The 26,911-nt window shown below is 37.6% G+C and overlaps 1 protein-coding gene across 50 annotated transcripts in view; it reads left to right on the plus strand.

The window, feature by feature from the left end:
- MEF2C (myocyte enhancer factor 2C) overlaps positions 1–26,911 on the plus strand; it is a 166,214-nt gene that overhangs the window by 119,801 nt on the left and 19,502 nt on the right. For 31 of the 50 annotated variants that reach the window (XM_070233329.1, XM_070233344.1, XM_023618024.2 and 28 more), the window contains 3 exons: positions 4,320–4,463; positions 13,275–13,461; positions 15,554–15,601. In XM_070233329.1, the coding sequence (XP_070089430.1) occupies positions 4,320–4,463; positions 13,275–13,461; positions 15,554–15,601 (379 nt within the window). Of the gene's footprint in view, positions 1–4,319; positions 4,464–4,522; positions 4,661–13,274; positions 13,462–15,553; positions 15,602–26,911 lie in introns of all 50 variants that reach the window. The other 19 variants (XM_070233331.1, XM_070233346.1, XM_070233330.1 and 16 more) reach the window with 2 other exon arrangements.

A 26,911-nucleotide genomic window follows, 5' to 3' on the forward strand; every position in this document is an offset into this window, starting at 1 on the left:
TGGCCCCCTGAAAGAGGCTGAATTTTACTTAAATAGAAGTAATATAAAATATGTAGTTTCACATAATTGAAAAAGACCAATAATTTAGTTATTTCTTTTTTTACTAGCGAGAAATAATTAAGAAGGAGAAACCAGTTTTACCACTGTATACAGAATGGGTTTTCTAGTTGATAACATAATGCCTAAGACAAGAAATGAGAGCTCCATGTGGTATTCTTTTTCATTTATATTCCTTTCAGTAATGAAGTAGAATCTGTTCCCCACATCTATTTCATTAGAATTGTTGAAGCACCTGTCACCTATCAGCGTCAGTTTATATGTGGTTCAAGTGTTCCCGAAGAACAAATGTAGGAATGCAGGGTCCATATGTCCACATGTCTGGGAGGAGAGTCCACGTGGTTTTTGGATCACCTGTCTGGACTCCTTTTCCCATTTATTGTTTGGAGTATGTCACCTTCTGTCAATCTAATTACTTCTCTAAGAAACGGCTTTTCTCAGCTCACTGCATGACAGTCGCTGCCTTGTGCAAACATCCCAGAAGCCTCTGCAGTCAATTGATCTCCCCTAAAAGTGTCAATCTCAGATGGAAACCTGACTCCAGTGTACAGACTCACTCAAGATTTACAGAGTTCTTGGACGGAAGAGTTCTTTAGATACGTAGCAAGAGAAGCTGGTGGGTTTGCTATATCTCTTGCCTTATCTCGACATACAGAATAAATCTTTTCAAAACACAGTCAGCTGAGAGACACTTACAATGTATATATACATGCAGGACTTCTAGCCCCTGTAAAAGAATAATGATTTAAGTGCCTGCACTACCTGGCCAATTACATTTGTAAAAGATCAGAGAAGCTTTCCAAGGTCAGCAGCAGAGATTTCTATTTTACTAGAAAAAGGCCTGAAGGAATAATGCCTATTTATCCATTCAGTAATCCCCTTAGTTTATACCAACTATTTATTACTGTGATAAAGACAGACTTGGCTGAATCTAACAGTAATTTCCTTTGTCATCATTGAACGGCTGTAGATTGTTATAATAAAGATAAGACTGCTCTTCTCGTTCCACATTCACACTATGGTATTCAAGTTTGTGCTATCACTTCCATTTTCAGAGCTTTATAATTTCACTGTAATCATTTGTTCTTGGCAGCAATGTGTCCTACAGGCTCTCAGCTGAGGATAATATTTTTTGAACAATTTTTTTAGTGTTCTGGTTATGTGATTATGGGAATTTGGAACTCAATATTAATTTGCTATTGGATTTTGTGTTTGTGTATCTCAAAATGCTCCTTTTTTAAATAACACAGTTTAACTTGAAGTAAGACTATCGTGTACCTTTAAGTGGTAGAAATATTTCATTAAAGTACTGGTGATATTCACTGTAAGATAACATAGTCAGATACAAGAAGAATTGATTGGTAGAAAATGAGCCACTGTTTTTCCCTTGTCCCCATCACTGATGTTTCCTTTGTGGCTTCCTGCCATCTGCTTTGTTTGCCTAATAGTCCTTATAATTCTTCAGGTACAAAGCAAGCTGTTGATCTAGTTGATTTTTTAATATATAAACTACTAAGTGTTTTATTGACCAATAAGCATCCTACTCTGTCTAAAATTTGATGTTTAAGAAGTGTCAACATTTTAGCCACATTTTTATACTTAAAATTTTCCCACAGCCTAGTTTTGTTTAATTTCTACTAATTTATTTCCATGTTCAATCTCCTGCTGTGGTTGCCTCTGAGTGGGAGAGATGTGTCCTGCATCCCTCACGTCCGGAGCATGGGAAAGCCTGGGCAGGGGAAAGGGGCTCCACATTGCCCCCAAAAGGAAGCAGAGGCTTGGCCATCATGTTTGGCCATGCTAGTTGGAGAACTGGCATGAGGTTTCCCTAATATCTTCGTGGAAGACTTGTGAGAGATAATGAGTTAATATTTATGGAGGTCTTTCAATAAAGTGTAATTGGTGTTTGAATTTTTATAAACCAAACACAATATCTACCCCCAAAAGCTTCATAAGAATATTTAGCACACATGTACGTGCCAGATGGATTGTAATGACAGTTGATAGGCCTCTCCTAACCCTTGCGTTCTGTTGTCAAAAATCTGCACATCAAAACAACTATAATTTTTACATTAAGATTTATTGGATAAAAGATTCGCATGCACATTGAAAAATCTGTCTAGATAAAGACTATAAATTCATGTTACATGAGATAAGACTTTAAAGGTTTACGTAAGAATTTTTTACCTCAATAATCTAAAAAATGTAAACACTACACAAATAAAACTTTTTTAAAAATTAAAAAAGGGTATTCTTAACATACCTTATAGAAATATAGGCAGATAAATTTGTAAAAGTATAGTATTTTCTTGCTCTTACATATTTTTCTCCACATAAGTTAATTTTTCTGAACCATATGTGGAGTATGATGCAAGACCCCCAGAAATTATTCTTAAAAGCTCAAGGATATGTAGAGATCAAAGCAGAAACACTTCATAATACAACAAATAGTTATCACCCGGAAGAAGCCTCTTGTGGTTGAGATAATGCTAACAAAAGAGTTTAAAACATAAGGAATTAAGTTAGCAAATAAAATTATTATGCTGAAGTATTGTGACGTCCTTTATATACTATAGGAACCCTCCAGGAAGACTTATGCCGGAGAGGAGGACAGGTGGCCCCACCAATTATAAATTCCCCAAGATTGTAAATGTATATTTTATCATCTTGTGTCAAAATATTCATTTTAATATTCAGACGTTTTACCACATAATAAGCTGTAACCATATGTTTATTTGTTATATTATACCACTATAACATTAATAAATATTTACAGAGCCGCAGTGTATCATAGATGTATTAGAAATGGTAGCTCTCTTCGTTTGATTTTAAGTGAAAATCTTCAGTGCCTCAGAAACTAATTTTAAATAATGTTACATTTGTTACACGTTGATAAGAGCCAAGGAGTTTAAATTTTTGAGACTGACACCCCCTTTTTAACTCATGTTGTTTTATTTATTTTTCCCAATTGCATGAATTAAAGATGGAGCGTTATCTCAGCTTTGAATTCCTTAGCTTGTTGTCGCAGCTTTTGTTTTATTTGTATGTGATTCTGTCTTTAATAAAGATGAGCTCTGCTGAACTTTACATTAATGAGAGACACAGGTACACAGCTCTTTATAAACGATTTTGGTCATACCAGGAAAATTCAGAAATGTTGCTAGTCTATTAATAATTAACATGGCACGCTGTGTGATTAATCGGTTTTATGATCTCTAAAAACATAGCATTATCTCTGTAAATCGGATCATGTCCAATTAAGGTTGACAACCATCAGTTAAAAAAAGAAAGTAAAACCCAGGCCTCCTGACTCATACTCTTTCTGTTGGAGTGTTACATTAGTATTTCTCCTTCGGTGACAGCTGAGACTAGAGCAGACCTCTGTTCAGGAGACAGGAGGTTGGAGATAAGGCACTGACTTCTCACTTTCATGTGTCAGGAGACAGTCTCAGGGCGATCCTGCTCAGCCGGAACCAGGAGGAACTTTCGCCGGTTTGATAGTTATTGACTTGGTTACCCATTTTCAGAGTTCTCGGGCTTCCTTACTCGGCTCATGATAATGAAGCCGTACATGCAGCGGTGTGGACTTTTCTTTCAGCCTGTGTTTAGGCAGATAACCTCTCAGTATTATCAATTTCAATACAGATTTTCCCATGTAGAGAACTCCAACCAGACTAAACAAAGGTGATTCTCCTTATAATCACAGCATCTAAACCTTCTGAACGGGCGTTTTGTGAACATGTGGGCTGGGTTCTCTACTGCCTTTGGCTGTTAAGGGCACAGCCCAAGGGGTGGGAGGACACGATGAGTGTTCGACTCAAACTCGGGATCTGTTTCCCACATTTCTGCTTTTGTCACGATCACAGATTCTGAAAGCATTGTGTAATGTCCTGACTTCTGATTTTTCTGTGGGAAGATAATGTTGCAATTTGCTACCTTACTTGAATTCTTCTGTAATTGTCTCTCACTAGATACATGAAGCATGTATGAATTCCATACCATGAAACTTCAGCCCTCATACCATCTTTGTTCATTGACTGAATTTAGTTGCAAAAGGAATATTTCCCTTTTATTTTTTATTAACTAGTAATGAGTGCACTATTGAAATGATTCACGGTTTCTCTCCATGGTTTCTTTACTGTAGTGTACTAAGCATATGTAATAACAACCTGAAATGCTGGACAGCTTGAACTTCTAGAACGCCCATGATTGTTTCATACAGCTTTTGTCTAGGTTTGAACTTTCCACATTATGTATTTCAGACGTTGAGAAAGAAGGGCCTTAATGGCTGTGACAGCCCAGATCCTGATGCAGACGATTCAGTAGGTCACAGCCCTGAGTCTGAGGACAAGTACAGGAAAATTAACGAAGATATTGATCTAATGATCAGCAGGCAAAGATTGTGTGTAAGTACTCGGAACACCCTTCATTTTTTTTACTCTTGATATTTCTCTGAACCTGGCAGGCCTTGAACAAGAAAGAAAACAAAGGCTGTGAAAGCCCCGATCCTGACTCCTCTTATGCACTCACCCCACGCACTGAAGAAAAATACAAAAAAATTAATGAAGAATTTGATAATATGATCAAGAGTCATAAAATTCCTGTAAGTACCAAAGGTAGATGACTGGTCTGCTGATAGCTGCTGCAGTAACATACCTTAACCCTTTCAGTGATGGCTTTATCCAAGACGCATTGGAAAGTCAACCCAAGAAACGAGCCATCTCATCCCACGGGCACTTCATTTAGAAAGCAAACCCTGAGGGATGCTGACATTACGTAATCTGAAAGAATTGCCGTCCAGAAGTTCATTCAGAGGTGGAAAACTCACAGGAGGAAGAGAAAGATCTATGCGACACACCCAGCAGTTACACAGTCTCTTAAACACGCAGTCCACACAAACCACAACGCACTAGTGAAACCTTAGAATTTCCTTCTGAAGGAGTTTGAGGATTTACTATAAAATATATATAGATTTGTCCTGAGACCAGATACCTGAGTGGAAGTGCAGTTCTGTCATGTAAACTGACGGTCATCCACCAAGTAAAAGCTAATTTCTGAATAAGGGTTCCACTCCTCTCCCTCAACATGAGATGCCACCACAGCACTGAAGGGTTAAAGCTACCGCTGGCTGCAGGGAAACAGACTGCATGAGACCTGAGGGTCAGATCTCGGCATGTTTGTGTGCCGGCTGATTGTGGAGCTTCTCAGAATGCTCGCTTTGCCTACACCAACATTTTCCACGCTTTAACATTTGGCTCAATTTTGTCTTAACCAAGTCAGAACATTTCTAACAATCAATCATGTGCCCTGCCAGATATTTAAGAGAAATAACTCTGCATGTATTATTTTTGGTTTTGCCCATATAGAAAGGGGGAAAGTACATACCTTTGACTATATCTTGTCATCAATCAAGTGATGTTAATTTTGTGACATAAAGTGATGCAACTCAAGGCTCACACGCTTTCTGAATAACTAATGTTAGTATCTGAACCCTCATCGTATCCACGCTCTTCAATAGGTAATTAATTACTTTCTCAAAAAGTACATTTTTTGGAACTTAGCAAAACAGCCTAAACCTGAGGATTGAGAGAGACTCTGTAGAGAAAATATGCTTCTTCAGCAATTACAAGTGTAGATATCTGGGGACAAAAGCTCTAGGCCAGATCCACAGCTACGCTCACAAAATAAATTCACGCTTTACACATAGCCGGTGCACAGTCAACCTGTATTAAATTCAATGGAACACTTTAAAACTTATTTATAAAATGTATGCATATTAAGCCTTCTATCCTCATAAGTACATGTCCGCTTCTTTTGTGAAATGAAATAATGTCAACAGTAGAGCTTTTGTTGAATTAGAATTATTAATACGCTGTATCATGAAGGAAAGCTAAATGCTGTAAGTTCTTAAAGGTTTCATGAAACCGAGCACTGCATACAGCACACCCACAGCAGGCACTTAATCAAGTGACTTATTTCCTATCAGAGGCAGCAATGCATCCTTGTTATACCCAGAATTCTTAAATGATAAAATAGCTATTGGGACTTTATCTTGCCCAGAAGAAGGAAACAGACAGCTCCTTTGGGCCAATTTTTAGTTCTTATAGCCTGAGTTTCTCTTGCTATCGTAATACACTGATTTAGAGCTGCTGGGTACAAAGATTTGTGAATGTAAGATTTTAAATTGTTAGGTGTCTCAGGTGGGAGGAAGCCCCCACACAGTTAGGAAAAGGGCAATGTAACACTACCAATCGCTCTCCAGGTCAGTGACTAAAAGTGTGTGAGCTTTAGCCCCCGAAGTTCTGGGAGAATGCCCATATTTGCACATTGGGTCATTTTTCTCATGCTTTGGGGGAAAGAGGTGTGATGCATACCTGGATTCCCTCACAGTATTTCATCCTGTCATGCAAAGAGTTCAAAATCAAGATACATGATTTCTTAAGAGGGGCAGTGGTGTGTGGCAGGGGATGACAAACCACATTAGAGTTTCCAGGCAGAGCCGTGAGAAGGAGCCACACAGCTCCTAGCTGTGCCTCCACATCTTCATTTCTTTAGTAAGTGCTTCAGTCTCCACGATGAAAAGCCCAGTTTTCGCACATCGCTTTCAGTTGCTGGAAGTAAATTTTGCTGAAAGTTTCCACAGCTGCTAAAACATTTCCAGCAGTGCAAGGACACTCTGCCCTTTGTATGTAGCAGTGTCTCCACCTCTTTAAAAACATTATAAGACTGTTTTTCTATTTCAAAGACCCAGTTTGAAGAGTTTCCCTTCTAAAATAGAAAATTTAGTATTGCAATCACCTGTTGGTACAATATAATTTATGCCCATATTCCTCAATTACATGAAATAGTTCATGGATGATTTGGAATCTTGTTGACCAGCATTTCCTCATGCGGGGTTTGCCATGGTTCATGCTTCGTTTCACAGCAAGAAAAAACAGCTCCATTTGAGGAACCAGGAATTAGGAAATGGGCTGAAGAAAGGAGGGGGCGGGTGCAAGATTGGCTGAGAGTGAACAGGAAGGGAGGAAGTGGAAAGAGAGAGTATGTATTTTCTTCAAAGAACGGACTGAAGAGAGAAATAATATTATATCTAGGATCAAGGAAGGAGTTAAAAGGAAAAGCACTTGAGATTATTTATATGCAGAGGAGGAATGCTTGAAGGAAGGAGAAGATTGAATCTGTAGGTCCAACAGCGATAAAATGGCAAAGCTTTTCAAGGGCGGGATCTGAACACGACGGAGTCGCAGATGGACCCGGGGGTAGTTAAGGTGGTAGGTGGGTAGAGTAAAGTTGAGTGGGTGACCACCTAATGACCTCTCTTTTTTATATTGGTTTTAGCTCCTATAGATAGCGAGGTGGGGAAGCAGGTGCTTGAAAGAGAACTGAGAAGGATGAAGCTGTAGATGTTATGAGGAATTGAGGAAAGGAATGGAATGAGCAAGTAAAGGCCAGAGTTGTCCAGCAGCCTTGAGGAAATATTAGCAATTAGTAGTCACCAGTCATCAGCGTTGTGTGATTTTTTTTTTCTCTACTAGTGCTCAGCAGCCTGGGAATGGTTGATCAAAAGTTAAGGGTGCCTTAGTGGCCCCAAAACTGGATTCAGTTCAGTCATTCACATTATATAAAAGAAAGCCTATTAACTAAAAGTATGTTATTAAAAATATTTTGTGTGACTTTTTATTGGACTTCTTGTGGTAATTTTGAGAAAATGGTGGTTTTGGATAAGAGTTCAGATACCTTTCTGACCACGATGACTCACTTTAGTAACCATGATCAATTTAGGGATAGAAACTAAAATCTCTTTAGCTATCACACCTATATCTCTGAAAGCAAAAGGCCAGCATCGTGGGCGTGAGACCTGTGGAGTTACACAGGGTCCTGCTCTTATAGGGCCACGCTTGGTTAAATGCTTGCTGTCCCCATCTTGAAATTCTTAATAACTTTTTGACTAGGGGCCCCACATTTTCATTTTGCCCTGGGCCCTGCAAATTATATAGCCAGTGCTGCCTACAGTATTTTATTTAACCACCCCAAATTCCCTCTTCCTTCCTGTCTTGAGTGTTCTAGAATTTGGAGCCTGCCCCTGAAATCTTTGTAAGTTTGGAGTTTTTAACTACTTTTTGGCTTCCATTTTTTAGGCAAAAATTTTTAAAAATGTAGATGTTTTAAGTTCTCTAATTTTGAAAACTCAAGAAGGAAAAGAATAATGCCAATTTCTTTTAAACATTTATACATTATTATAGCCTTTGCATTTCCTAAAATGCTTAGAACTGGTTGGTCTCTTTATAATGGCAACTACTTCATTTCTCAGATAAGATCGAGGGAGATTAAGTGACTTGCCCAGTTAAATGGCAGTTTATTACACAACCTGGACTGCAGCTGAGATTTCTGATATAAAGGCTGATGTTCTTTCTGCTTCTCTGAGATATCTTCTCAGTATGGTCATTTTTAAGCTTATAATTTGATTTCAAAATTATTTAGCCTGTTCCTGATACAGATAAGGAAACAAAGCAAAAGATAGAATGCAAAGGATGGAAACATATTTTATGAATGGTGAATTTTTGAAGTATGCTCTCATATCAGGATTATATCTTACTGCTGTTTAGCCAATTACAAGAGAGTTTTATAATAATCATCATCAAATTGTTTACGGTCCAGAATGCTGGAAACTGAATAATTCTTGGGGATGATAGATAGTCAGAGGAAGGGAGGAGTAGAGAGACTTTGACTGAATTGCTTATTAGAGTGGTTCAGAATTTATTAAATAATTAATAATCCTCTTTATTTTGGATGTGCACAGAATTATCCAGAGGGGAAAATAGGCTTTGCTCTCTACTGAGACATAATCAATATTCTATAGAATATTCAGGAGAGAAGTAGTTTTATAGCGGATCCTTAAGTAGCCAGTAATAAACATTTATAAGTAGTAGTAATGAATACAAATTAAAATATTTTTAACCAAAAGATAGCTTTAAAATACCAAATCTGAGTAAATACGGAAGAGGGGCGTCTTTATGGTTTATTTTTTCCCCAAGCCCTCAGTCACACCCTGGCAGCATAGAGCACACTCCATTGTGAATGCTCACCCCCATTCCATGAGAACCCATTCAGTTCATTATTTTTGTGGTTCACAAATAATCAGCTACTAACTTGCAGCCCACGCTCACTTCACAGTATGATTTTTGACTGCAAGTTTTTGTTTTTATCCAAAAATGTACACTGTTGCATGGTGATTTGGTAGCAAAAGCAACAGGCTTCCTCACTTACTAGTTAGGTGACCTTGGGCCACTTACATAATCTCATCCAATTGAAGGGGGGAAGAATTATATCTACAGCGAAGGGATGTTGAAAGGGTTAAATCATCTCATGTATGCAAATTATATAGTACAGTGCCTGCTGAGTAAATAACACACAGTAAATTGGAAGCTTGTATTTTTATGTTAGTACGATGCCTTCCTAAAAATTCTCCTTTGAAGAGAAATATTCAATTCATATAATAAAAAGTTGGCTAGGCTCTGCATTACTTTATAGCAAAAAAGCTGTAGCATCTTGATGAAAGGGGACATTGTTTGGTCAACATCATAATTGATTTTATAACAGAAGGGAAAGGAGAGCAAGGGAAAGAGGTCAGGAGATGGGTGGGGGCAGGGCAAGATACAGGATTAAACAGGGTGATCAGGATGGGTTTCCTTGAGAAGGCCAGATTTTGAGAAGAAACTTAAAAAGGCAATGGAATTAGCCATGGAAATGAGACAAGAATGAGGGAGGGAGGAAGAGAGTGATAGGAAATCAGATAATGGAGCATGACAAAAGCTAGAATTTATAGGGCCTTGTGGACCATGGGAAGAAGTTGGACTTTACTCCAAGTAAGGTGGGAGCTGTCACACGGTTTGGAGTAGAGCAGTGCCATTACCTGACTTATGCTTTTAAAGGATCAGTCTGATTGGTAGGTTGAAAATAAAAAGGAGCCCAACGATAGAAACAGGTGAATCTGTTAGGAGGTGACTTCAGTGATCAAGGCAAGAGCTAATGGTGCTAGCATCAGGGTGGTAGCCATTAGAAGGTGACAGGTGGCTAGAGACTAGATATATTTGGAAGTTAAGCCAACAGGATTTCCTAGCAGATTGGATGTGGGGTGTGGGAGAAGAGAGGATTCAGTGGTGGCTCCAAGGATTTTATTCTGTGTGGTTGAAAGCAGTGAGCTGTCCTCAGCTGGAGATGGGAGAGGTATGAGCGGAGCTAGATTGGAGTTAGTTGAGGGATGTCTGTTAGACCTTCAAGTAGAAATATTGAGGGTGCACTTGGATATACAAGGCTGGAAGGAGAGATCTGAGCTGAGGGAAAAGGACAGTGATATACTTACATTCAGGGAGCAAGGAGAAGTGTAAGAACCAGCGACAAAGGCTGAGAAGGAGCAGCTTTCGAGGTAGGAGAAAAAGTTGGGAGTCCTGGAAAGAAAGGAAGTTTATCAAGAAGGAGTGATCAGCTGTGAGGCCCTAGAAGTTACGGTTGGACTTAGCAACTCAAAGGTTGTTAATGACTATAACAAGAGCATTTTTAGTGAAGTGGTGAAGGAAAACTTTTTAATGGAGTGAATTGAGAGGAAACAGTGTGCTACGTTTACAGCCCAAGTCACAAAAGCAGAATTGCCAATGGTGGCATGATTTCCCAAGATGGTGAACAGTTCTTAATAAAGTTCCATACAAAACAAAGTAGAATATCCCCTTAATGTACACAGTAATTACATTTCTGGAAATTTCAGTATATAATAAAATCTATGTTTCAGTGTATAAAACTTACCTGGTGTTTGCAGAACAAAGTTAGTTCTGACTCATATCATTATAAACAGAGTTTTTCACACACATGAATGTCCAGTGGGGCGTTTGAAAGTTGGGTGGGGCAAGAGACCATTCTTTGTTGTATAGAACTGTCCTACACGTAATAGGATATACAGCATACCTGCCTACCCACCCAGAAAATTCCAATCATTGTGACACCCAAAAACACTCCCACAGATTTCCACAATGCTCCCTAAGGAGCTAGTCCACCACTGTGGAGTAGCACTATCCTAGATTTATAGAGTTACTATTATGGATCCAGGGGGAAACAGACGGCAAACTCAAAGGGGTAATTGAAGAGAGTTTGGTAAAAGGACTGTTTACAGATGGGTGGAGTTCAGGGAGACCTGAAGGAGTAGTGCAGTACATTAGGAATTGCAACCTAGAAGCTGTTAGCACCTCTAGGCCTGAAAGAACAAGAGGGAGGATTTACCAGAGGCCAGCAAGATCTCTGTCTGTGGGAGACAGGACCCAGAACGAAGCTTGGCCTTCACTAGGGGAGTGCAGCCTCTGCCAACCTATGGCCCAGCAAGGACAATGCTGCAGTAGAAAAATACCCTAACCTCTCTCCTACAGTCCGTACTTCTGCCAGCACCTGCACAGGCCCAGCTGAAGCCAGAGGGCAAGGGGAGCCTTGTGGATGCCGTCGGGGGCCCAGAGCAGTGAAGACGGGGAGAGTAGATCCAGAGGGCCCAATGGAGAAGAGCTAGCCTAGTTCCTTTACTTTTTCTTGAGTGTGCTAGAGTAATTCTTACTTGGCCTTTTCATAAAGGAATGCAATATTTTATTGACTTTATAGACATTCATTTTACAGTATACACTAATATTTTTTGTTGTTTAAAAAGTCTCTGGAAATTGGGAGATATATTCATTCTCTGATGTCTTATCAAACATATTCCATTATATCATAGTGTTTATCCAAAATTATTCTTTGTCACCCCACTGACAAGAGATAAAGCCTAATGAAGAATGACTGTGTTAATATAGCGCTTGAACATTTTGATTTCCCTGTAAAACAATGAGGAATCGAAGACATGTGAATAGAAAGTGTTATGAAACATTTGCTCTTGTCAATATTGATGTGTCCAGATCATGGAAGAAAATAAAAATAGGAAAAATAAAGAATAAGGGAGGACGAGCATAAATACAGAAGAGTCCTGTAATCATCACTGGGATAAATGTCAAGCTACTGCAGAGCACAGGGTGTGATGCAGGCCAGCCAGTCAACCGGTAAAAGGAAGTTGATGTTAGGATTACAGAAAAGAAATGGAAAAAAGAAAACTTTGAGCCACATGCATATATGCATTTAAATTTGCACAGTGGCTTATTTGAGAATCCCTGAGAGAATGTTCTATATAAACCCTGTCTCTAATATGTGTATATTAGATACACACATACACACACATATCCATTTTCTATTAAGAATGCTGTATGCTCTGATACCGTGAGTCTTCTGGCAATATATTCAAATAGTATTGTCATTTATAATGTTAAAAGTGAAAAAAAATGAGGGAGGGAGTTACAACTATGATGATCTAGTTAGTGCAAACAGAAAAATAAGCATGCTTTGGCTTAAATTGCCAAAGTAATACCAATAAAACACAAATACAGTAAAATACAAATAAAAATCAATAATTGGGACCTGAATTATTCTAATTAGACAGAGCTTCAGTTCACTAAATATTTACCAGCTCTCTCATTTGAGATATGTAGGTCTTGCATTTGTCAGTGTCAGGATATCGCAAAATATGAAGCGTAGCATATATTCTGAACTATCATTTAAAAATGTGAATTATTGAATGATACCTGCTCTGTCGAATTCTCTATCTTAAAATGTCTATTATCTTTAGAGTTACTTTCAAAAGACAGACTTTCAAAAATAATAATTAAAGTATATATGCTGTTCACATGCCTGGAGATGATTTTATATCATTAAACTTCTGCATAAATATGCTTCAATAAGCAATTAAACCAAAGACTCTGGTTTGCATTTTAATCCTCCTTTTTCTATGTGAAGTCATCACAATCATGTACCTTTGATCTCAAAGTCATTTCTGGCACCGGATTCAGATATCACAAATGAACAATTATTACTTAATAGAATGGAATTCAAAGACAATGGAGTCGAATGAAATGGGGCTTTGTTTTAAACAAAAGTGAAACGTTTTCTAATAGTTGGAAAGAAAGAGTTCTAAGCACATTAAAGAAATCAATTTATGATCTGAACATCTTGAGAGCTCTTCTTAATGGTCTTCTAGACACGAAACCCTGTAGAATTTGAACTTTTTCTTGGAAAAGTAAAGGCTGTCTCTACCTGAGGGCTCCTGTTTCTGTTCTTTTCTTTTACCCATGTTTTTTTTTTCTTTCCGGCTCCTACAGGCTGTCCCACCTCCCAACTTTGAGATGCCAGTCTCCATCCCAGTGTCCAGCCACAACAGTTTGGTATACAGCAACCCCGTCAGTTCACTGGGAAACCCCAACCTTTTGCCACTGGCCCACCCTTCTCTGCAGAGGAATAGTATGTCTCCTGGTGTAACACATCGACCTCCAAGTGCAGGTAACACAGGTATGTCCCTACAAGGACGCAGTGTTCACAGATCGTGGGGAGGAGCCACTCGTGGCAAGAAGGCTCTTTTATCTACAAGATGTTGAGTTTCCCAGTTTTCCATCTGTTACTTTCCTTCGTTGCTTAATACCCACCCTCTGCTAGGTCTTACGCATGAGAAAGCCGAACCCCGTTAGCATATCTTTCGAAATCTTTCATAATCTGCAATTTATCTGTTCAGCCTGTCACCAGTCTCCTCATGTGGCTATATTTTAACCACATACTTTCTCAAACAGAATATCAAATACCCTGTCTCCTTGCATTTGTTTCTGCTCTTCTGCCTCAAATGCCATTTTCCCTTTTCCTCCTAGCCAGATACCACCTCTTCTCTGAAACCGTCCTCTGTGTTCTCTCATAGCATTTATCCCATTTGTTTATTATTTTGACCAGTTTTTATTAATGTAAACAGTAACTTACTTATACCACCAAGGACTTAATACAGAAAGGAAATGTAATAGGATAGCATAATTTATAAGAAGTATAAAATAAAAACAAAACTCAAAGGGCACATCATAAGGATATATATATACCGGCTCTCTACACTTCTAGGAGATCCTTACAGTTGTACAATTCACAGTGTCCCAGAGAAAAGAAGTTATTGCTCAAGAAAAGACCAACCCTTCTTAGCACTCAGATCAAGCAGAACACAATATGATGTACTGTATTGAATATGTGTCTTGTTTCCCCACTGGATTTAAAGAACCTTCAAGGGAAGAATGTCTTCTTGACTTGCCAGGCTCACAGTCGTACCTAAGTAAACATGTACTGAATATAACTAAATGAAACAAGCACCCAAAATCACTGTATTTCTAAGTCATAGGCAGCAAACCATTACATATTTACATTTTAATTTTTTAAAAGCACTCCATAGGAAATTTGTAATATGTCTTAGACACACATAACTATTTTAAAAGTAGTTTATTCACAGAATAGTTTTTCCTTCAGAATACTTAAATATCAGCCTCATAATTAGAACTACACATGTATTACTTTTTTATTACAGAAACTTCATATAGAAAATACAATCAAAATCAGACACATAACAAAATCTTGACAAATCTTGAATCTTAGAGATGTGTATAAAGGATTTCATTATGCCATCCTCTCTACTTTCGAATATGGTTGAAATTTTTCAGAGGAATTTTCAGTAACCATATGTATTCCTTTCAGATCATTCTCAAGTGCAGTTGAATTTCCTATTTGATAAGCTCATGCTCATTTATTTTTTAAAAAATATCATACTCTATTTTCAAAATGTTACTTGATTGGAAATAATAAAAATTTTCTTAAAATGTAATGAACGTTTTCTTCTAATTCCAAAGCCAGAACCAACTAATAACTATAGAGTACAATTTTCAAGCAAGTAGAAAATAATCTAGCTGATATTTTATCCTTTTGACTAAATTTTATTCTTTAAAATATGAAAGTAATTATTATCTTCAATTGCTTATTGAAACATCCCAGCTCTCATAGATAGACATTGCCAAATTTTAACGTACTTTCTTAAGTTAGCAATAAATAAGTATGTGTTTCTAAATTTGTGGCCGATGAAACACATTTTATTGTGTCAGTAAGTAAAATATGGGTAGTAAATAAGGTCATTACTGTGAGTAGATTCATGAAATGACCAAAGTTCTGGACAATTAAGATTGCACGAAATTCATTGCATAAAATAAATTTACAAAGAATTAAACATCAAATGTGTGGTTGTTTGAGCATATGGTAAACCTTATTTTTTTTTTTACTTTCTATAAAATATCCTCTTGGGAAAAACTAGACTTGGAAATAATAAAAATTCAGAAACTATTCAAAGACTGGATTTTTAAAATGTGATCTTTCTTAGGAAAAAAAGATTCTGCAAAATGTCAGTGAGTGAATGTATTTTTAATGTTTGAGCACAGCATGTCACAATAAAACAAATGTCAGCCATCCGACTTAGATAATACTTTACAAATTTAGGACTTTGGGAAGAGGACAAAATACTGAGGTTGCTAAGGAAGAAGCGTGTTGTTTGTGAGCCTTTCGCCTTTTGATCCTCCTCTCTAATCCATAGGTGGTCTGATGGGTGGAGACCTCACATCCGGTGCAGGCACCAGTGCAGGTGAGTACAGACTTCTGTTCTGTAGTACGTGGCTTTGTTCAGGGTTCCTTTACTGGGTGATTTGCAGGAAGTGAGTCTTTTGAGCAAAGTAAAGTTGAGAGATCTGTCTAAAGCACTTTCATGAAGCAGGAGTGACTGGATAGTAACTTAGAAGAAGACTATTTATTAACTAGAAGTTTCCTTAAGAAAACTTCAGCTAGTCGATGTAATCCCAATTGAGAGCTCTCATCAAATCAATTTAATCCTGGACACCATCTCTGGACACAAAAGTACCTTTAGCAAACCTAGCCACTGAGTTCTCTGTTAATCGTTTCACATTAAGTGTGAATCACTTTCTACCCAAAGAAGTACCCAACTCCTGTACATTTCTAAAGGAGAATGCATAAAGAAAAGGAGAGAGTGAGATTATAACCATTCAACAATATTGTTAATAAAATAAAACCACATTTGGCATTAAGATGAGCTCTTCAAGAATATAAATATAGTGTAACCCAAAAAAGCCCCTTAAATATATTTCAGATCTTAAGAACTTACTTCCCCTGTCCAGTTGTCTTATAGTCACACTTCTCCAGGATTCTATATTAATTCATATTATTGTGATTATTGAGATATTGGTGTCATTTTCAATGCAGAGGTAAGACAGCACAATACTTTGTAATGCTAACTGCAGTTCACTATTGGCATAATAAGTAACCATGGTAATTCCTGCAGCTGGAACATGCCATACATTTAAAATAGTAGGAAGTAGGCATGAATGACACAAGGTTATGTTTGAAATGTCAAAAAAAATTCAAGTTTATAGAAATATCTATGGACAGCCTAATTAAAATATTTTTCCAGGGTCAAATATAATAGCCTACTAATTATAAGAAAGAAGATTTTAAAGATCGACATATAAAAACATTTTTATAAATACATCCAGTTAGGGGTAATGTTTCTCACTTCCGATGCTGGCTCTTCACTAATTCAGTGAGTAATGAAGAAAAAGTATTAGAACTACACAGTGAATTTACAAAGAGAATCAATGGCGCTAGCTTCCCATTTTATCTATCTTTTCACAATTAGGTAGAGTCAAATTAATGAGTAAACTCAATATACTCTTTTGCTGGACATTGAAATGAAGTGCTCAGTTTTTTCCCTTGAAAAATACTTTGTGGTTGTAGCCTCCAAATAACAAAAGCAAATCAAAGCCAGACCAGTGTTTCTTGGACTCAAGTCTCTGCCAAACACTATGGTTAGAGAGAAGGGTGGGGACTAAGAATTGGATTGTCACAAAGACCAAGAAAAAGATAAAATAGGAAAAATGCTTTAGATGTTATCTTTTCTCCACTATCTTGATGCACCAGTTTGCTTGCTCTGATGGAAACAGCCAATAGTCATGATGATAGTTATTAGAAGTAGGAAAGAACGTATTGGGACGAAGGGGATGGGTTACTCAGCTTTGATGGAAGTGGCCTCTTGTTACCGCTTAACAGCAAGAATGCTTTAGAATTCTGTATTGAAAAGAAGAAATGTTTGGTTGTTCAATTATGCTGTCATTGTCAATTCCCTGACAGTCCACTAAGTTTAATGGCCCTCCAGGGACAGAGAAGACACTCGATCTTGTCAACGTAAAAGTTAACCGCATATAGACTATAGCGTCATTGAACTAAAAAAATCTTACAAGCTTAGCAAATTCATCCCCCTGCTTCAGGACCTCTGCCATAGGCATGAGAATCTTCTACTTCAAAAATAGAAGGAAGCAAAAAGACATTCAATTACTCTACCCTGATGACAATAAACATATGTTGATGGTTGTGTCTTGTAGCCATGAGCGTCTAATTTTCAGTTTCTGTATAGTTGTGAAAGAGTTACTTCTCCACTTGTTAAAAATAGAGGAAGAAGCCCTTTCTAACTCTGGTTCCACAGAGCACCTGTTGCAGATGCCACTTAGTCTTGAGCTTAGCTGTCATGTCCTGCTCACAGGCTCAGACGTCTTCCCCTTCTTTCTCATGCCGGCCAGGATCATATGTCGAAGCTGAATATATCTGTGCTGATGTCAGAGAATCACATTACACCAGGGGGACACAAGGCCAGCCAGAACGTCTCTACATTTTCAGAAAAGAAAACTAAAGCAAAATAGCCAAAAGATATCTTCTAAATTTTGAATATTGTCATTGAAATTCAAGGTCTCAGAAAAGTTAGAAACTCTAAGGCTAAGTGTAAAGATTCTGCAATTAAGTTAAATACTTTTCAGTCTTTGTAGTTTTTTTCAAAATCAAATCATCTCAACTTGTAAAAAAGGGATAGTCTCATGAGGGAAGAAGCATCTTTCGCATCCAGTCCCTGAGCTATTCCTCTCCCTCATCTCATCATCCAGTGAGTCAAGTCTTACCAACTCTGCCTCCAAGGTGATTCCTAAACCTACCCTTTTCTCTCCACTCCTGTCCCACTGTCCTGGTTCAGGCTTGTAGCAGCACCCCAGGACTGTTTCCAGAGCACCCTAATTCATCTCCCTGCTTCACATTGCATCCCATTCCAGTCTCCTCTTGACTGATTAGTCTTTCGCAAAGCCTAAAATAATTGTAGGTCATCACTCACATGCCTAAAATCCAGCAGTGGCTTCCCAACTCTTTCAGAATTAACCTTGAGCCTCTTATCTCTGGTTCATCCCTACTCTCCAGTCGTAAACTTTCTTCCCTTCAGCGACTGCCATCAAGAACCCTGCACTCCAACTCTAACAATGGCAGACATTTGAATTGCTCTTACTGTGTGCTTTACAAAAAGTGACTCAATTATTCTTGCCACCATCCTTTAAAGTAGGTATTCATATTATGCCCTTCCCTAGATGGGGAACCTGAGGCACAGAGAGGTTAAGTAATTGCCCAGGGTGGAACTCAGGCAGTCTGTCTTCAGAGTCCATGTTCTTAACCACCACATTGTGCTGCCACTCTCCAGACATCGTGGAGGCTGCTTCCTTCATGTATGCATTCCCAGCCCTCCTTTCCCTCTCCTGCTTCATGCTACTGAGCACTCCTTGTCATCTCTCAGAATTCAGCTCAACCATTCAGGAAATCTTTTCCTGACTTTTCCAGAAGGAATTCTGCACCTCTTCTCTGTTCTCCCATGGCAACCTGTGCCTACGTTACTTATCTCATTGCATTGTAATTGCAAAGTCTGGGTACATATCCCTCTCCTGGACACTCAGCCCTCTGGAGGCAAACTGTGTCTTACTCAGTTTCTATTTCCAGCTCAAGGCATGAGAGAGAGCACAGGGCAGATACGCAGTAAATGTTTGTTAGCTGAATAAGGGAAAAGTTGATCTTGTAGACATAAATTTTTAATAGTGTTGATGTCAAAAACAGAAAAAATATTTAATTTTTTAAATGTAATATTTAATTCCATTAAAAGAAATAATGTAATTTTAAATACAAAAAGATATGCCCTTGATCTGTAATTCACAAAAATAATATATTCTTCTGATACTATATACAATGAATAACAAATTAATTATTTGACTAAATGGCTGAGCACCATTGGCCAACAAAGGAAAGTTTTACTAACTTCTCTAACATACTTAATGGAAAACCTAAAGAGCTGATATATAGCAGTAAAATGAAATGTGGGTTAGTATCTTAGACCATCACAAATCACCTCTTAAAACAACGAACCTCTTACCACTTAAGTTGAAGTAATTTCAAAAATGAAGGCAAGTGAATAGTAAAGAAGTAACAGGATAAGGCTGTAGTCTTGGTAGAAGGGAAATATACAGCAAATCATTATAATACATTAGTAACAGTGACATTGCTAGGTTTCAGTTGACAGTTATTCATCCTTTCCTCTCAACAACCAAAACGAAAAGTCACTGCTTTTAAATTACGTTTTGTCATATCTCTGTACAATAAAGCTTTAACATGCTAATCTTAGTGGTTATTGATGATTGTGAGCTCGTTTCGTAATCATTAGATTTAATAGAAATAACCATTAGCACAGCAAGCCTTGTGTTGAGTTATTCACTATCCTATTAGTACCCTTTATTTTCACTTTGATAACGTGGTGGTTTTTTATTGAGTTGAAGGTATCAGTATGTTCAAGGGTTTACTGGTTCATGATTGAGACCAAAAAAAAAACAAAAGAGAGAGAGAGAAGAAAAGCCTTTAGGACTCTGAAAATTTAAGAGAATTTTACAATCCACATAGCTATTTGACAATAAGGCAAAGGAGATTTATGTATATTGGTTAATAATTTTAATTGGCATTTATTGTAAATTAGATATAATTTTATATAAAAAGAAACTAACAGCTGTTTCCTTATTTTGATTGTTAATTGTTTACTACTTTATGCATTTGGTTGTCAAGCATTGTCACTTCTGGAATGCTTAATTTATATCAGCTAAATACATGGAGACTTGATGGTGGCAGTGTACGTGTACGGCCGTGTCTAAATCACTGAGCGGCGAATAAGGAGATCAGGCTGCCAGACTGAAAAGACTCCAGCCAGCAAGACCTTAGGCCGTGACTTAGAACCTTTGAACTTAGTGCTCACATTGGGGATAAGACACGAATAGGTTTAGAGTCCATTTACATACAAGGCGTTATCATATAATCATAAAACTTTACTTATATGACATTTTTTGAAATTCGTTTATCTTTAGAAAAGCGAAATTTCTCATAGAAGAGAAGTAAGCAAAGAGAGGAAAAGGTCATACAATGTTTAATTATTCTGTACCAGTACCATTGTTTTGCCAGTATTTGTTTTTCAGAATACTTATCCAAAATTTCTTGGCTGACTTTCATATCAGGGAAAAAGACTTCTCTGCAATTCTTACTCAATGATTTAAAATTTCAGTGAAGTGGTTAAAACTTCAGTCTAAAACGATAGGCTTTAACAAGTTCACATTTTCGCTGCCTAACAAAACACAAATTCAGGTTGCAATATTCAAGGAAGGGAGAGGGGTACCATTTAGTTGCTCTCAAATAAGAATAGTGTCTTTGTTAGTATAAAAGTATAATTTTGTATTACTTCTTAAAATATTATTAAGTAGCATGTGAAAAAATATCTAAGTTAATAGTTGGATTCTTGATTTGAGAGTATTATTCTGTTAGCTTGAATTCTTCTGAATAAAAATTCTGAATTCGGGCCCGGCTCCATGGCTGAGTGGTTAAGTTCTCGTGCTCCGCTTCGGCGGCCCAGGGTTTCACCGGTTTGGATCCTGGGCGCGGACATGGCACCACTCATCAGGCCATGCTGAGGCAGCGTCCCACATGCCACAACTGGAAGGACCCACAACTAAAAAATACACAGCTATGTACCAGGAGGCTTTGGGGAGAAAAAGGAAAAATAAAATCTTTAAAAGCAAAAACATATTCTGAATTCATTTGCAGTTTTATCTTGAGAGTTCACCCGAAACATAAATAAAGAGCCAACAGGCTTGCTTTATTATTATCTATGAAATTAAGAAGCAATGACATTTTTAACTCAAACCAAGGTTATCTAGATTATAGGAAAAAAATACTTAGTCCTCTGGTTAGATGATCTACAGCACGTGATATGGAGCCACTGCCAAGAAAATCAGTGTCCACCTTCCATAGACAAGACCTGGAAAATCAGAGACAAAGCACCACCTTGACACCATTCTCTAGAGGCGATGTTGAAGTGATGGGCAGGTCAAAAAGACGAATGTTACAGGCTAAGTCAGGATATCATAAAACCTGCTGTCAACCTCTTTGGTCTGACTTACTTCTTAAGGAGTTTGATTTCCAGAGGGAAAAACCGAATTTTGGATTATAACTTCTTAAAGAGTGTTTTAGCAAATTTTAGAGCGCTTCGTATATCATGATTTCTGACTTCACAAGTTGTATGCTTTTTATCCGCTATCCTTCTATTATGTTTAGTAAAGCAATGTGAAAATTGCTCTCTTCACTCGTATCCCATTGATTACCTAGGACTATGACTGATGATAAAACTTTGGTCATTTTTAATATTAATTCAAGTAGTTAATATTTCCTCCTAAAATATTAGTTTTACTCAACATTTGTCTTTTTTCTCTTAGCTGTCTTTTTTCCTTATACACTGTTGATTTCTCTCTTCCCTGTTTTTGGCATCACTCTAAGATTTTATTTGGAGATAATGGAAAGAAAAGCTCTTTTCAAAATCATCACTGATATGAAATTGTGCATCAGTAGACAGCAGATGCCGAAGGAGGGATGTGGTTAAAAAACCCCTCTTTTGGAAATCAATTTTTTACCTACCAGGGACTTTTTGGGACTTCAAGGCTGTCAGCCAAGAGTATAATTTGCTGTTTTTAGACAAACCTTTGCCAGTCACTTAAATTTTACAGTTGGTCTTACATAGTATGTTTCATTTGAATTTCCATTCAAAGAGTATAATATATAGTCATGATGCAGTCTCATATTGGAAAGATCAAATCAAATGTATTCCTTTAGTTTACTTTAAACTGAAGTAAACAATATTATACCAAAAACTTGGATAAACAATTTCAATTTATAATCTACAGATGTGTCCATAGGGTGCTAAGTATTCGTTTGGTTTATTATTATTGCTCCATTTCAGTTGCTTTAACTGAATTTAATATTTACTTGTTAATTGTTTTACTAAACACTATGCCCTTCTTTGACAATTTCTTGACCTTAGACTCCACTTACAGCCTCCAGTTATGACAAAGAACTGATGATGCTGTATTTATAGTGTGAGGAGAAAAAAGCCCTGAGATATGAATATATGTTATAATATAGTAATAATAGCAAATCTAAATCTATGGCCAATGTACGTATTCAGACATGATAATGTTCATTTACATAACAATCATTCAAAAGGAACCTTTAGTTTAATATTAAGCAACTTAGAGAAAACTGGAAAATCGTGGAGCAAAACTTTTGCTCAAGCAGTAACTTGGGAAAATATTCTAGAAGCAGATATTCAGAGTAATGGAATAACGAAGGAAAATAGATGATAGACACATTATTTTAGGGAAGATCTTGTTGCCCTTGGAAAGTCTGTGGGTTCCCATTTTGCAAGATTGTTGTGAAAATTAAGTGAGATGATCAATGCCAGGCACCTAGCACAGTTTCTGCCCCAGAGTAAATGCTTGCTAATAAATGTGAGCTATTGTTGGTATTAGAATTATCTATATCCTTGATTTCCTAAGCAAAAGATAAAGCTTAGTTTAATGAAATTCCAGTAATATTTATTAAACGTGCAGGGAGTTACTGGTGCCCTGGCAGGCTTCACAGAGATGTCACCACAGCCCCTGCCCTCAAGGGTGGGAGTGAAAAAGGAAATATTAATAAATCCGAGGCAGAATGGAAGCACAGTACGGTGCAGTGCAACACATTTCCCTTTGAGCATTATGATCTTTTGATGTGTTTGCAGCAGTTGTGTAAATGTTAAAACCACAAGTAATTATTCTTTCTCTTCTGTCACGTTCTCTCTAATTTCTACTGTCTCAATATTTTTGTTTATAAAAATGACTGAAAGAATGAGCGATTGTGTCAATAATGAAGACACCCCCTCATTTTTAGCAAAGAGACAGCCCCCAAAATCACAAGAAGTGAACAATTAAGTGAGTCATAAATCTATCATTCATTGTTAAGTGGGATTTTTTGAAGATAGCAAGGTTCAATATCATTTTTATGGTGCAATTCAAAACTATCCCTTCAGTAAATCAGTACTCAAAGCAGACTGATATTTTGAGTGCCTTTTTGCACTGGAAATATCAGATTGTCAATTTCTTCCTTATTTGCAAATGGAGCCTTTATTCAGAGTGAGGGAGCAATACAAGGATGCATTCTAAATCTGAAACATCTGGCTTTTGTAATAATATAGTGGAAGCAGCCTGTGTTTTGGAATCAAATCAAAGCACTCCCGCTTCCTGACAAGTCACGGAAGCTCCCTGAACTCAGTTTCCTCGTCTGTCAAAAATTGGGATGATAATGCCTAATCCACGTGACTGTTAAGACAAATGAGAGAGTGGCTTGCCAACACGAACCTACTTTCTGACATGGACTCTCCATCTTTGAAAAAACAACATAGCAATAAGTAACAATTCTTTCCTTCTGCCTCACAAACCAGAGTTTATCATATGTACTGAATGTTTAAAGTTCGGCATCTAGTTGACAGATAGACTAATTCACAAAAGATATGAAGCAAATCACATCCAAGGAACATCAGTGGTAAGCGGGGTAGATATGAAATCTATGACATAGTCAAGCAGAGGAGACAAGTCTCTTTTTAGAATGTCTGCTGCCCTCTAACTGGTACAGCCAAGAATAGTCTTGGCTTTGGTGTATTCTTAGGGTATTTTTCTAAGAATACACCACAAAAGACACTGAGGTTTCACAGGAGTTTCTTCATAGTCTAACATTATGCATTATTATATTATTCCCCTAAGAAACCCCCAGATAGAGTGGAGACTTGATTTTATGTTTAAGAATCTGTAATCAGGAGTCTTTACCAGGATAAGAATCAGAAATCTGATTTGCCCTCATTCTACAGTCGGCATATTGAAATTTTCATCATTCCCAGATTTCTGACCTCCAGATGTTTTGTGGTTGCCTTTTCCCTTACAGCCATCCCATGAAAAAGATCTTCTTTTCCCTCAAAAAAAACCTGATTGTGATTCACAACAGCTGAATAACTTATAGTTCCTGGCGCTTTTAACAGGGTTTTAGGCATTCAGGGTGAAGTGAGCATAGGACTGAAGGCTTGAAGGTTATAGTACTTTTCCACTGAAAACTATTTTAAGTGTGTTACTTCCAGTAGAGTAGTGGGTTGTATGAGCGATTCTACTGTATACAATTTAAAGTAATTTTCTGTGAAAAGATATATGTTTATTTTAGACAAAACAATGTCCTGATAATGGAAACTAACATCTTAAAACCTTTAAAAATCAAATGTAAAATTAATTGATAGTAGTGAGCATTATTATGTCTGTAACATCTCTAGTTTAACAAGACAGTACACAGTCATGTGCCGTGTAACAATGTTTCGGTCAACAACAGACCGCGTATATGACAGTGGTCCCATAAGAGTAGTACCGTGTAGCCCAGGTGGGTACTAGGCTATACCATCTAGGTTTGTGTAAGTACGCTCTGTGATGTTCGCACAATGATGAAATCTCCTAACACATTTCTCGGAGCATATCCCCGTCGTTAAGCGATGCAGGACTGTACTGTAAATGTTTTCAAAATTGTTCTAATGAAAGGAAAAAAACACCTAAGTTGGTAAAACATTTTGCTGAAGTAAAAGCAGAAAACTACTACATGAGAGATTCAGCTATCTGTTCAACTTAATGTTTTCCTGTGGCAGTTTGCTCCAGATTGCTAAAAATAAGATACCGTCAAGAAATTACTAAACAAAGTAAATTTTATACACCTATGTATTAGAAATTATTTTCCAGGTAACAACTAAGAGCAGATACTATAAAATACTGGGCATTTCACTATGGTGTTAAATGGTTCTGAGGGAAGCTGGTCTCTTAAATTGACAGTAGGTCGGTAAACATCTTTACCCTCTATTACAGGGGAGAAGATTATTGACTAAAATATTACAAAATCTACCTTTAAAAGCATATTTAATCAGCCACTCGAAATAGCACACTGAAAGTTAAACAGCTGCTCTGGCATTTAGTGCAGCTAAACCCAATATTTCCTATTTGTAAATATTTATTTATCCAGAGGGAGACCAGAAATATGGTTTGGAACATCACCATTCTGTGCTCTTTGTATAAGTTCAGCATCTTCTGAACCAGAACTGCTCTTTGTGACGGCCACATTGACCATGTAATGTGTCCCTCAAGCTTTCACACTACCTCTGGCTTAGGGGGACCTTTGAGTCTCATGTCCTTGGTTTCACACTTCATTTGTTTCCTCTATTTTTCTTCATATTCCCGTAGTTTTAGAATGAGATTTGACACAGAAGGGTTTTCACAGTCTCAGAGTGTAACCAATTCTCAAGGAGCAGCTCAGTGTTGTACTTCAGAGCGTGGACTGTGGACGCACTGCTGGGTTCAAATCGTGGCTTCACCGTTTGATAGGTGTTTGACATTGAGCAAAGGACCAGGCCTCTCTCTTCTTCAGTATGTAACACAAAATGCTATTAATACCTCACAGGGTTATGAAGATTGAAGATGTTTTATACCCATATATAAAGCAAACACTTATACAGCACTTACTGGGTGCCTGGTACTGTTCTGGGTTCTTAATGGGCATGCTTAATGTTGTTAATTTATTGGTAAACAATACTATATAAAGTGTTTGCTATTGTTAATGTTATTGCCCAGTCATCTTGGTGATGGCTGCCTCAGGCGAGTTTGTGGGAGTCTCTGATTCAGATTACTTTTATGCTTCTCTCATGCTAATGAAATCATTACTTAGCTTTGAGAAGCCTCAGTATGATCGAAGGAACTCTAATGGAGTCATGACTAGAACCTGGACTGATCGACTTTATCCTCCCTGTCCTCGACTCCCATCTGCCTTGTAAATCTTCCCAACTCCACTGCCTCATTCAGACCCCATTCCTCATGTGTTCTATGGCAGGGGTGTCCGAACTAGTTCTCCAGTGGCAGCCTAACCCCCTTTAATCTATCCTTTCCACTGCCACGGTTGTTATTTTCCTAACATGCAGAGTTAACGACATCACTTACCTCTCACAAACTGACTTTGGGTGCTTATTTTCAAGAACATAAAGTTTCGTGTCAAGTCTGCAGTGTAAAGTTAACATGCTCTGAGAGGCTTATGTAAGCCAAGCCTTCTTTTCCAACTTCTGAAAACCTCATACCCTAAAACACTGAGTATTTCATCTTCGTAGGAATGCTTGTCCTGCCCCAGGACACTTGTGACTCCGAGATCTCTCTGTCACGCATTCTCTCTCTCTGGGAAGTCTTTCTCTGAACCATCTAATAAAATCCTATTCACTCTTAAATTGCCACCCTTCTGCCATTCCCTTCCTTAGAATATCGTGCAGCCCATCTTTCGGTGGAAAGTTCCGTATGAGTAAATTATTGTTGAGGTTCATCCTAATACAGAGACAACCGATGGCAGTAACTTGCCAGTGTAGAAGAAAAGATCCAGTGTCTCAGAATTTTCTTTTTCACTAGGGAAAATTTCTACTTTATTTGATTCTACCACCTGCAGTCAGCTAAGGTAGTGTGCTATGGACAGGTGCAACAGGTGAAAAAGGAGCTTCAATTAACCGTCTCTAAGCAAATTTAGTAGGGGGCACTTGCGCGATTTCCTGACTTTCATATTATATGGCTGATAAGCAGTTTGTCTCAGTGGTATATACTTGGTTATCACTATCTAATTTTTACCT

Source organism: Equus caballus, chromosome 14 (genome assembly GCF_041296265.1).
Source record: "Equus caballus isolate H_3958 breed thoroughbred chromosome 14, TB-T2T, whole genome shotgun sequence".
Classification (NCBI taxonomy): Eukaryota; Metazoa; Chordata; class Mammalia; order Perissodactyla; family Equidae; genus Equus; species Equus caballus.